This window comes from Strigops habroptila, chromosome 4 (genome assembly GCF_004027225.2).
Source record: "Strigops habroptila isolate Jane chromosome 4, bStrHab1.2.pri, whole genome shotgun sequence".
Lineage (NCBI taxonomy): Eukaryota > Metazoa > Chordata > Aves > Psittaciformes > Psittacidae > Strigops > Strigops habroptila.
In genome coordinates this window covers 39,671,172-39,685,079 of record NC_046358.1, presented here as the reverse complement: position 1 = coordinate 39,685,079, position 13,908 = coordinate 39,671,172, and the positions used below count along the sequence as shown (strand labels likewise).

Below are 13,908 nucleotides of genomic sequence, written 5' to 3'. Positions count from 1 at the left end.
CTAAAAATCTGGAAATGGTCTGTCTCAAAAAAAAAAAAAAAAAGCCCTCCACTTCTCAGTATGTTAAAATCAAAATATGCCTCTGCTTAAATTTTGCCATTAATTTCAGCATTTACAGAAAAATAAAACTATTACAGTTTTCCTGCTAAATGCAATTTCATGAATAATAAGCAGAGTTTGATAGAGTTTTGTGTAATTTAATAAAAACCTCTGCAGAAACTAACAGCACTAGGCATACTGTTTTAATTGGCATGATTACATTTTAATTGGCATGAAAAAAATTAAAGACAAGGATTTTAACTTCTAACAATGGTAAAATAGAGGGATATGGTTTTTAATATTACTTTCATCTAAGGTGAACAGTGTGGAATGGAAATACATTAGAATGAAATGTCAGTGGTGCGTACAGTTTAATCTGTGAAATTTTGTCCCCTGTGCTGAATATTACTCTGTCTCAATTGCATATTAAACAACCATATCAAGGCAGGCATTGGCATCTGCTGTGCTGACACAAATTGTGAATTAAATGAAATTGATGTCCTCTGTCGTATATTTATGAAGACGGACCATTCTCTGAAGTATTCTGTTTATGAAGAATTTATGATTGCAAACTGTTCGAGAACAAAAAAGTGGCAATAAATTCTTTTTTGTGACCCTACCCTCCAAGGGCATTGATTTCACCTCCTGCTGTTACTTTCGTTACAGCATAAAAACAATAGCTAGCGCTGAATTCCACCGAGGGTCTTCAAATTATCGATATTTGCACCATGAAAATAGAAGGGTGTTGCCAAGAAAGCATGTTTGTTATGATCTCCTAAAGATGTTATTTACAGAATACCACATAGTAGATTAATGTCTGCTGGTCTATATTTATTTCTGTTTTAAAGCTTATTTTTGGAAGCTAACTTCATTGTTCTAAATTATATTCCAGTAACTTTCTAAAGCATGTATTTTCAACAGACAGCCATACTAGGTCACCTAAAACTGTATCTTCATGTTACAGCAATTAACCACTGTAATTATCAGTTTAAAAGGTTATTGGATGTGATTGTCAGTGTATATTCAATATTCTACAATCAGTAACACAGATCTAGTGCTTATAATAAGTGTCAGTCTGACAGCCTCTTATAGGTCAGATAAAATACTGCTCGGCATAGAAAAAGCAGGCAACAGCGTATCTCCCTTGTGATGTTAAAGGATTGCCTTTCAAAATACTGAAAAGGAAGGTAACTTTCTATCACTAGCCTCTTCAGAATATTCATTATGCTCACAGCGTCCACTATGAAAATGTTATTCAGTGGTTCTTTTATTAGAAATACTACTTTGAAAAGCTGTAGTAAATTAGTTTCATTAGCGATCAGAGGTGAATGTTTATTTTGGTCCATTATTTTTAAAGTGGATGCTTAACATGGAGAACTTAAATCCGAATTTAGTTGCCTAAATAATTGGCCTGATGTTCAGGAACGTTGAGGCTTTGCAATTTCTAGCTTATTGGTTTCTGAATGAGTGCATCCACTTTTAAAAGCAAAGCAGCTGTTATGTGATGTAACTGCTCCTGTATACAACCTCAGGGTTGCAAGTTTGGAAACTATGACTTGACAATTCATACCTCAAAAAAATAACTCAGTATTTCAGTGTTTCCAAAAAAACTTAGATGGTACCTTGGATAAGAGTTTGGTGAACTCAGTGCTTGTCATAGTTTCTGTTGCTGCCTAGAAATGACTAACTCTCATGGTCATAAGCATCTAAAGTTACGGACAAATTCTGGAGAGTAACTGCTTTACAAAGTTATGCACCATTTTGTCTCCTCTGTCCGTAGTTGCTCTTAATAAACATTGATTTATCATGCTCCCATCAAAGTCAGTGACCCAGAGAGAACGGCATAAGTCAGAAACAGGGATACAAAAATGAAATTGATTGAAACAAGGAAATAAAGAATGAAATTGATTGATATTAATAGTAATTATTAAAACCCCCACATCTCCAGTCATCTAACAGATGCTTCTTGATGCATATTAACCTGTATGTAGTTTGGTACATAAGACTAATCTATGTTTTCTTTATCTGATGCATTAGAAAACCCTAGGAGAGAAGATCCAAGACACAATGGTAGGGCACAGTGGGTTAGGTCCACGTGACCTGCTCTCGCCTGAAAGCGGCAGCCTGGTAAGGCAGCTGGAGGTCAGGATCAAAGAGCTGAAAGGGTGGCTGAGAGATACAGAGCTTTTCATCTTCAATTCCTGTCTGAGACAAGAAAATGAAGGAACAATGAATGCTGAGAAACAACTGCAATATTTTAAGGTAATAAAACCCCATAGTTTTCATAGAGAGACTCCTCTTTACGGAAGGATAAAATATTTATCTTATACATAATATAATGCAATGCATGTACATATGTAATCATATTCATATGTTCACCTTCATTTATGTGCTATGTGTTCATTTATGTAGATTTTATTGAATCTTTAAAATAATGTTTATTCCTAATACTTTGTGCAGAAGAGAGCGTTAGAAGGCTAATCACACCATAATTGGAAAATTTCATTTTACTTCACTATAAAGCTGAGTTTTGTAATGAAAACCTTCACTTTGAATTTCACTCCCTACATCAGTTAAATTAATTAATGTTCTGTGTGACCATCAGTTTAATAGTCACTTTCTTTGCACATGTGAGTCAAGAATAGCCTATTTGAGGTTCACATTTACAGAGCATTTAGCATACATGAGAACACATTCAAAGTTGTGGTGAATAGATATGTGGAAAAAGACATATACACTGTGAGATTTGCATTAATCTAGGCCACAACTTAAGCCTAAGCCTGAAGATTTATGGAAAAGAGGGAAAAGAATTGTAGTCACAATACTAGTACTCAGATGGATAAGCTCCTTCAACTGAAGGCCAGCATTCAGATTTGCAACTGAATTAGTGGAAGTTGTATGTTTTGTTCCATTCCCCAAAAGTAGCAGGACCATTTAGGAAAGAGGGCTATTAAGTTAGCAAACAAACATGGTGGAACAATGTGGTTTTCTTCTGTTCATAGCTATCACTTCTAAATAAACTCTCACCTGAGTCATCATTACAGGTCACTTTACTCTGCAAGTGATCTTTGACCAAAGAATAAGAAAGGAATCATAGTAATTGTTGAGCTTTAGAGGTATAAAGAGGTTTTTCTCTTCTACTAGTACATCGGGTTGCCTAGGGCAGCAGCATTCTCAAGTGGAGGGATGATTTATTAAATACTCATCTCAAAGGGCGCATTGCAAGCACTTCTAAACATACTTTTTTATACAAGCATTCAAGAAAACAACTGCAGAAAAAATACTATCTTCCCAATTTGTCATTCCTTAACTCTTCCTTCTCAAATCGTGAGGATTTGAGAGAAAGTTGTGTCGATGTACATAAATTTGTTAGGGTTTTTTTCAGGTTCCTGAGCATGTCTACCTGACTGCAATTTTAAGTTATGACATCTCATTTTGGTGTTTGGGTTTTTGGGTTTTTTTATGATTTGTGGACTTCTGTTAATGGAGAAAAAATCATGCTGATTCCATTTTTTCCTATAAGCATACTTCAAAGCTAATGATATTGAAGGACTGTTGATAGACCTGAAGAACACAGCAGTAGATCCATGTTTTCCATAGGAAATGCTGGATGCTTTTAGTTATGTGGAAAATTATGGCATTTATTTAAGTGCATAACTATGGATTAAAAAATCTAGTTTCAGACAATCTTATTTTTAAATATATGCTTATGTGTATATGAACATAAATACCATAGAAATGTTGCTTACATATTTGGAATGCGCATAAATATCTCAAATGAAATCTTTTAATGTATATATGACATGATGTCATGCCAAGAGCTCTCGAGATGTTAAACTGCATAGTACCACCCACCATGATGTAACCGGAGTATTTCATTACTCGGTTGATTATCTATTAATTACATAAATAATACATTAATTATTTTCAAAATGGTAACCATTAGAGTATAAAAAATAATTACCTATCAAATATGGTGAGAGCACATCACTTTGTCATATATATTAAACCATCTTTGTCTCATTAAATCTGAAATCCACTATAAGTAAGTTTTCCATTCTTCACTGATCTCCTGGGGAAGTGTATAAAAGAGAAAATGGATATAATTAACAATACTGCAATGTATAATACATATATTTGAGAAAGAACATTTTGAAAAACATTAGCTATGCCACTAGTAGGAAACCTGCTGGGGTTTAGTTTGACTTACTTTCCACTTAACTTTAGAGTTTAATCTTATTACTGCTTTCACTGTGGTGAATCATTGTTTCTTAATGGAAATTTATTGTGCTGCACCATCCCAATTATACATATAGCCACTGTACACAGAGAAACATTTTTAATAAAATAAACTCAACAGTGCCATTGATGTTCATTCCATAATGTAATGTTTTAAATTACACTTATGCCTTAGGAAAAACAGTTATTCCATTTTTCAGGTGTTTTCCTTTCATTTTGCAATTGGAGGATGAATTGAATGTATAGTTCACATGCAGTTGGGACCCATGATGAGAGCAATGTGGTGAGAGAAGGGGTTGTTAAATTCACTAGTAGGAAATTATTTTGACTTCTTTGTTTTCTTTCATAAAAAAAATCATACTGTACTAATTTGAGTGTTCTTTTTATTGAAGAATCTACTAATGCATTACCTTTCTTTTGGGATATTGCTGTGTCATAATAATACTTAGCATTTCTATAGTACTATCCAGTCAATGAGCTGTACATGCTGTACAAACATTAATGAACTAAGCCTCATTAAACCTTTAAGGTAGGTACTATTATCCCCTTTTAAAAATGAGGGAAATAAAATGCATGGAGATTAAGTGACTTTTCCAGGTTTTCACAGAAGGTCAATAGGTGTGTTAGGGTAGAACCCTGCTACAGTGACCCTAATCTTTGTCACTAACCACAAGGCAGCCCTTCCTTCCTTCCTTCCTCTAGGTTACTTCTCAGTATATTCCATTTTCATATGTGATTAAAAGAGACTGCTTCCTTGCATTTATTATTGTTTCTTGTTTATATTCAAAATTCAAATCCTGTTGAGTATGTGTGGCTGAGGTTTTTTCCATTATTATTAGCATATTTTGATATTAGAATTGCAAGAATATTTTTAGTTAAGTTCATTACCCAGCTTATGTAAGGTCCAATTTTTATTGATTTTGTGGAAACTATGTGGTATACTTTCGTCAGCCCAGTGATCTCTGTGCAACAAAACATGCAGCTCATCTGTAGAGCTAATTTGTTACTCATTCCATCAGTTTTTAGTACCCCCGGCTGCCTCAAAAATTTTCATATTTAGTTACAAAGGAGAGGCACAAAGTTTGCTTCAGTCTATAGTGACACTTGCTGGCCATTGCACAGCAGCATTAAGTGAGCTTCCAAGTGTAGCTTAACCTGGGGTCCTGTCTATAAGATGAAAGAGTGAATATATGTTGCTCAGCTGTAAAGTGGGAAGTGTGAGTCTCTTACCCCTTATTTGTTTTCTTCTGTTGCAAGACAAAAAAACCCCACAAATCTGGACTAAGAAAATCAAGAGATTGACTTAAAATTAATGAGATCATCATAACTACAAACATACGTTTATTTTATTTATTAATCCTTTTTATTTCTGTTCTGCGTTTGGAGTCCCTCGAGTTCATCTTTTCTAGCTTTTGTCTAGAACAGTGAGGACCAGAACTAGAAACATACTTTTTAAATTAAATACAAGATTCTCAGGTAAACACATAATTCTAGCAGCTGAGAGACCTGATGTCATGGGACTAATAATAGGCACAACTGATTTCCTAACCTAATGATGTATGGCAATTTTGTGGGTCAGGAGAGATTTGGAGCAGGAAAGAATGAGGAGCAATAATAAAAAGAATTCGCATTCTTTCATGAAAGTTTTAGTAAATTTCAGTTGAGTAAGGTTTAGCCAGAAATTTGTTTGCTTGTTGGCTTGTAAGTAGAAGTGTTCTGCCACATTTGCTTTTATGTGTCTGGGACTTCAAAAAGCAAGCTTTTTTCTCAGCAAAATGCCCTATGAAAGACTGCAAGGGAGCCTAAATAATTAGTTATATATTTTTGTCACTTGCAATAAAACTTATGACTTTAAGTGTTCAATATAGAGTAATGACCCAACAGCATCAGAAAGGTGTTAGTTATGGCTTTGGCTCACAGACCAGCTACTCAAGAACAAGCTTAGAGTTTTAAGTATCTGCCCATCTCAGAATCCGTTTGTGTAGAAGGGGGAACACCTCCGTTGCTTTTGGTAGCAAGATTTATAAAGGATCCTCTTCTCCTTCCCCTCCGAACTTGGAGAGGGAACAGGATTTTCCTGTACAGAACAGGATTTTAGCAGAGGTTTTCTGCTAAAGGGAGTTCTTTGGCAACAAAGAAATGGCATTTCACATACTTTTTCTGATCTGGTTTTATATGAAGCAATAAGCGACATGTTATATATATTGTCATACCTGTTTCCTGAATCTGCGTATGGGCCTTTAAAAAAGAGAGACCTGAATTTCAGCAGTACTGAAAGCTTGTGGTTCTCATTGACTTCAGTCAATCTATTCATTAAAGAAATCAGACTGCTTATTTGTACCAAGAAATGTTGAAAATGTTTTCTCATTTAATATTTCTGAAAGTCAGTGGTCTATTGAATTCCACAGCTAGTAGTATTTGTAGCCATTTGTTTGCCTTGTAAACAGTACAAATTATCTGATGCTTGTAACTATTTCTAATGACTAGACTCACTCAGAAGTGTGTGCTTTCATCTTCCACTAAAGTTGTGACTGAGCCTACCAGATGATGCAGTGTCATTTAAAAAAAGTCTTTTTCATCTCTAATTTCTCCAACACCCAAAGCAACTGAATTTTCTGATTAAACCATATAGGTTGCATTGGTAATTAGTAATCAATCAGTTGATCAGTGCTTCTTATAATGCTTTTCATTTTAACTGAAAAGTTTGCATGAGAGTCAGCACTGCACATCTTGCAATTAAACTTAATTCTATCAAACAAAACAAAAATGAGTTTGGGAGCATAAAAGATTATGGCCAAACTGAAATCAAAGAAAAGTGTTAATTTTGAGTAAAGGTCTGGAGACTCATATATTTGAGAAAAGTGCTGGCTGTTCCTACAGGTGCCAGGAATCGCTTTCACTACTGCATTTTGGATCCTTTACAATTTTTGGAATGATGTTCCTGGCAGAGCTGCAATCAAAGAATTAGAGAAAGTCAATATGCATGTAACAAAAGTATGCAAAACAGTTTCCAATAGAAAGTCCAAAAGAACTTCAGCAGGTTTTAATCCTTTTTATACCTCTAAGATTATAAAGAAAAAAGTAATCATTTTAGTAAATTTCTCAAAAAGAGAGAGCCCTAAATCTTTTCACAGATGAACAAATGTTTACCCAATTTTTGTTTGGATTAAATTTTAACAAACAGGAAGGCATAGAGTATTAAATCTTATGAAAAAAGAGGTAGGATTCCAAAGTCAAATGTAGCCTGATGCCACTTACAATGGTTTGGAGCAAATGCAGACTGAATTTACATGACCCACCAACCCAAAGCAGCACTTCTGTAGACCACTTAAGTAAGACGCCACCTCTTTACAGTAAATCAGCTCTACATACTTTTTTTCCAAAAATATGAGGGTTTGGCCCTAGTACAATATATGGTTTTATAACTCTAATTTGATTTCAATATACTCAAATATCAATGCTCAATACTACATATACACACACAGAAAGAGTACTCAATCTACTCAAGTGTATTTCAAATTTTGATTTAATATGCTTATTACTTACTGAAACTATGTTCAGTTTGTGTTTCAGTAAGCTCCCTCTATTTAAGGCAACACTAATACAATTTATAGTTTCCATTTAGGACTAAATATCCCATCTGAGATAGCAGCTTTCATTCCATCATCCCATTTGGACTGTGAAGTTTGAACTATGATTTCTCTGAGGTTTTTTTACATTGTTACTTAGTTTTTAATTAATCAAAATCTCAAAATTAATCGTAAACACTATCTGGTTGTCTAAAACCATTTTTTCCCACAAGTGCTCCCTTTGCTGAGGGAAAGAGAGAGATACAAGATTTCGCCACCAGGGATGGTTAGATCTGACATGCTGCAGAGTTCCACAAAGGTATCATAAACTACCTGCATACACTCCTGATGCAGCAATGGCAATGGGCTCCTGGACTAAGGCTGGGGTGTGGGGTGGAGGTTACTGTAGTAACTGGATGAGCATTTTGTTCAGCAGAGTTCAGATGCAGCAATACACTGTACACCATCTTTTGGTGGAGAATAGCCTAGTAGCTATTTTTTAGGCTGCTAATTCATATTTTGCTTCATTCCTAGTTCTGTTTTACGTACTGTCCCCTTATTTCTGGTGTACCAAGATGATTACTCTGCAGACAATATAGTCATATGGTACAGGTATGTTAAAAAAGGCTAGCTTTAGATACTCATAGTGCAGAGATCTTGTCTGAGCTTCCTTTATAGTGACTGGGGGTGGGGGAGGGAGGGAAGGCACTTTGGCAATGCAATTAATCTGTCCTGTTTTAGGCATCTGGCTACACAGAAGATGTACTGTACCTCAGAATACTTCTAAATTACAAGCTCAGGCGTCAAGTTCTTCATTAGCTCAGATGAACCTCACCGAAGGAATCATCAGGAATGTCTTTAAGACTTGAGGGACTTGAAGCTGAGGCAACAGCAATCCCAGCTCAGAAGGATTTGCTGCTAATGTCTGTGAGGTTCTCCTAACACTAATTACAGGCTTATTTCTTTCCCAGAAAAGTTGAGCCCAAACTTTTCCCTTAGCCCTCCTGAGTGTGCAGTAAGGTGTTTGTTTAAACCAGTGCAACTTTGTTAACTGGAGTTGGTCTCACCAATGGAGGCAATGGGACTCTTGTCCCTGTCTTTCTTACTGTACTGGGATGGTCTGCATTTAAGTTTCATGTTATGAGTAGGTTGGTAAGACTTGACATCTGACTCAAGCTGACTAACACAAAAGACTCCCTGCTTACAGAGAAAGCTGTCCCAAGCTGGGCATTACAAAGTAAAAATTGCAGTTGCATAGTGACAAACGGCTTACAGTTACTTTCCCAAACCTTTTGCATCATGACATCTGCAGACTTTGGGCTATATTTCCCCTCTCAGCCATGGCATCTAGATGAGTCAGATGTGTAGAAGTGAAAACAGCTGACTTTGCTTCTTTTGAGAGAACATTCTCTGTTCCATCACTTATTAGTTTCATTATCATTGAAGATATAATTGATTTTCTTCTTTGGACCCACCCAAATGACTTCTTGAAAATGTAACTGCTAATTGTCTTGCTCTTGCCTTGAAGATCTATTTACTGCAAACCAAAATCTTTCTTTTCTGTTACTATCAACCTGGAAAAGGAAAATGAGAAGAAAGCAAGTTTTCACCTGTACCGTAATTTAATCTCTTGAATTTCCACACACATTCATTTGAAACTCTGCCCAGTGTGGTGTTCTGGCAAAAATTTCAACCGTGTAATGTCCACTACAGGCAGATGAATTTTTTGAATAGTGTGGTTCAGGATTTGTTACAAAAGCACAACAGTACTGATATTTATCTTACCTTTCTGATTCCCTACTTTTATTTTAGCATTTTCTGTGGGCAAAATAGAAACCTTAGCAGATTGTGTCACTTCTTTCAGTATTTTTCCTCTGGATCTTTTTCATTGGAAAGAGAACTTCTCAAACTGAATGAAAAGAGGGCACAAACCAAAGGCACTTGTAGACACAAACAGTGCCAGACCAGAAAAATGAATCCTACTGCTACCATGTCTGGCTCCTCTGTCTCAATGACTTGGCTTATCCCCTGGAACCAAGTTAACCCCAACTTTGCAATGTGTAGCTCTAAAATATTTCAGTGTGAAAATGAATGTAATTAATCGCCTGTATGAAACACAAGAAAAATAAGGCTTGTATTTCAGTAGGGAAGACGCATTTACAGCTTTGCTTTTATTTTTAAAAGTTACCTTCCTGTAATTGCACACTAGTTTAGAGCTAAGATAGAGCATCTTAACAATAATGGGCACTTTTTTAACAGATTATTGCCAAAAGTGCATTCTTTATTCCAGGGAGACACTGTAATAGATACCAGCGCTTTAGTAATGATACAAGCAATCTGTAAGCTATTATAGTTTCTTTTATAGTAACTTAATCTTCATATTGTTTTATATGTCTGGAATTTTAATAGTGTTTTTAATTTATGAAGAGAAGTATATTACATATTACTAGTTACATGGGAATATGAGCTAAATAACAGACCATTGAACTATATTCTTCGAAACAAATATTTTGAAGCGCTTAAATGAGCATAAGGAATAGAACAAAGGAATTAAAGAATGTCATACAGATATAATAGCAGCTTTTATGGAATGAGCCCAGAAGTATCTATTCTGGATTGTTACTGGTTTTAATGCATATATTGTACTTCTAGAAAAAAATGGAAAAGAACACAGGTACTTTTAGAATGCTATTTTAAAATAAATATTTAAAATAAATGTATTTACCTTATTAATAAATTTATTTGCATTATTGATTGCAAATATACACAAATTCCCACAATTTTTTTAATGCTAGTGAAATGAATGAATTAATATAAGCACTCGTTTATATGTAGAATGTAAGCGCCTACATAGATTTTTGGATCCAGTGCAAAAATGAAGTATTTTTTCCTATTTGTTCATTGGCATTTTTGATATGTGTAGAAACAGACACAGTTCACAAGAAATATAGTGTAAGAGAGATATTGTAACACTTTGCTGAGCAAGGAGTTAAAGAGAGAGATGATCAACGTAGCAATTTAGTGGTTGTAATGCTATTAAAAGTAGGGCTTTTAAATAAAAAGAACCAGTTCACTGTTTTGAAAGAAGTCATATTCTACTTTAAGCTGTCATTCTGTATTTCTGACTTGCAATTAGATGATATTTCTAAAATGTCAGTCCCAGATTCTGTTGTGACCGTCATCGTAATAAAATGTGACAGCAAAGATATTATATCAACACTTTTTCCATAATTAACATTAAAGATCTCTCAAGAGTTAAGTACAAAGGTTTTCCACTGAATGGTCTGCAAGCCTTGTGCCTTTAAAATCTTTTCATATAGCCAAGACTGGTGACAACCAGGAGACAAATCTATGAACAGACCTCTTTGGAGAGAATAGTTTTGTGGTATGTGATGTATGTTACATAAATGAGCTTATTAGGACTCTCATCTATTTTATTATTGGTGCCCAATTTAATAGAGGCATTTAAAAAACAATATTTCTGCATGACTCCTTGAAATGAAGAAGATACATTGATATAATTGAGAGCAAATGATTGCATGTTGTGCCATTTAATCATGTCATTTTTCAATTGCTGTTTTTTGCACTTCACTGCATACTTATAGAATATTTAGCTTCAGTATAGATTAAGTCCCACACTATGTAACTGAGTAGAGTTCCCATATTAGGTGACATTTTCTTTTAACCTTGAAATCAGCAAAAGCACACAGTTTTGGCAGTGTTTTTCTAAAAGGTGACAAGTCATCATTCATTTCCTATCTTTGTCATTTAGCTTTTTTATTTTGAGGAATTACTTTCTTACTAATATTTTTGCAGGAATTATTGGGTTTCTTTCTCCTTCAGAAGCAGAAATTCTTATTTTCACCTGTAAGAATGTCCTGTAAGAATGCAATTTGAAATATAAGGATGCATCACCCAGACAAGAGAATTTCCAGCAGGCATTGCCATTTCACACAAAACACTGAAAACTACATTCTACCCAACATTTGTGAGAATATTGTTTCCTGTTTTCCCTTCATTGATGTGTTAATGCTGTTAGCCATGATACTTAGAAGTTTTGCATTAGCACTTTAGAAAACCAAAGTGCTTCACTAGCCAGAAATCAGAAGGCAAATTACATTTTTTTAAAAGTTGCTATTTGATTGTTGTACTCAGAAGGGTAGCTTCCATTCTCAGATTTTGCCTTAATTTCTGAAAATGGTTTTTGTACTAAATACCAATGGTTCTATCTTCATTTTGTCTTTCATCAAGCACCAACTATTGCAAGGGAGGGAGGGATATCATTCCTTCCCTCACATACCCACATCCTGTAACAAGGAGAAAAAGTAAGCCTTTAACAGACCAAGGTTAGACAGAAACTTCCTCTTAGATCTGTTCATTCAAGATTTATCTGAAGTCAATCTTCTTTCATTTTCCTAAAAACACCCAGTATTGCCCATACACAGAAATACGAAATAAGCCTAGAAATAGCATTTGTCTCAGTATACCTTGGCATTTCTTCTGAACCTGAAAGCACAAAGAAAATCCATCTGTATGAGTTACTATTTACCATCTTCCAACTATTTTCAAAGCTCTATTTTCAAAGCATCTCTACATGGACCTTTATTACTCCTAATTGTAAAGTGAAAGCAGGAAGGATGGAAATGCTTGAAATACCTTCAGATCCCATAAAAATTAATTCCCAAACAGTACGTAATAAATGATGCTACATAAATCATATCTCAACATTTCATGTGGTGATTACATGTGGTTTATGTGGATTTAAATGAACTAAACTAATCTTAAGCTGACTTTTAAACTATTTTTAAGCACAAGTAGTACTACTGAAGTTGCTGAGAACCTTAGTACTTTTAAATGGTTCATATTAAACACCTGTTCAGGAACCTCAATGGAGCTGTGCTTCAGTAGCCAGCACATCTACTGGATTGTTTGAGAAGGCCAGTTTCCCATCCATGTCCTTCAGTCGTGCAAAGGAGGTGGTGCAGCACAGCTCGGGCATTGATACACTGCAGGAAGTATCAGGACGGGATAGAGGAGGTTTTGGCGCTTGAAGGGCTCTAATATTCCTCAACTTCCTATCTTTCTATGCCTCCCATACACTCTGACTCTGCCTAAAGCTGCACATGTGTTTCTGGTCATATGCCAATCACTTAGGAGTCACACGGCTATGCAGAGCACCTTCTGTGCTACGTCCATCCCTATAGATAGTGTCATTAGCCCATGGCTCAGAAAGACTGTTTGATGTCATTCGACTCAGCAGGAGCTTTTCCAGATGATTTAAGGCATGGTATTAAGCTGTGAAAGTAGTTTCAGCTAGCCCTTTTTAGCTATGCAGGTGATAACTTCAAAGCACCGAAAATAAGAATAGGCAGAGGGAAGAAAAATTTTCCAAGACTCTAGCACTGCGGACAAGAATTCTCAGCATGGGAAACTGTGACTTGTAATAACATTACAACAAATAACACCTCAATGTTATCAGGGTATCTATTGCAAAGCAGAGGACTCCAACACAAAGTTGAGTTCAGCAGCTGCAGTTACTGTGTATACTCTTAGCCTGCAGCAAAAATGTCAAATATATTAATTTGAGTCTCACTGTAAATGATTTAAGTGAAAGTGTTTCTCTTATGTTTGCAAAGGCTTGGATTGTATTTACAATTACTGCAGCTCAACGGGCACATGATATTGTGAGGACCTGCAATCTCTGTACTTCAGCAAATCTTCTGCACACACAGGAGACTAAGCGAGCCCAGGTGATGCTCCTCAGTCTACTGTTAGATCATATCCTAATTTTCTGAACTGTCAAGTACCCAGTAGCTTATTATAGCAGATGTAGACCATCAGGCCCAAGCCTCAGTATAGATACTCATCATCTTTCTTTTCTTTCTTTTTTTTTTTTAATTAATCATGAATTATAGCTGTCAATTCACAATGTAGAATGCACCTTGCAAATAATTAAAGTAACCATGGTCCTGGAAGCATACTTTGCATGTACAATTGGCATACTGAGAGGTTTTTATACCAGTGTGCCATTTTAACAATATCAGAACATGGGCGGATATAC

At 35.4% G+C, this 13,908-nt stretch overlaps 1 protein-coding gene across 8 annotated transcripts in view; it reads left to right on the top strand.

Annotated features, from left to right (window-relative positions):
• Nucleotides 1-13,908, top strand: part of AKAP6 (A-kinase anchoring protein 6) — a 273,850-nt gene that overhangs the window by 225,446 nt on the left and 34,496 nt on the right. For all 8 annotated transcript variants that reach the window (XM_030482075.1, XM_030482071.1, XM_030482072.1 and 5 more), the window contains one exon: nucleotides 2,077-2,301. In XM_030482075.1, the coding sequence (XP_030337935.1) occupies nucleotides 2,077-2,301 (225 nt within the window). The remainder of the gene's footprint in view (nucleotides 1-2,076; nucleotides 2,302-13,908) is intronic.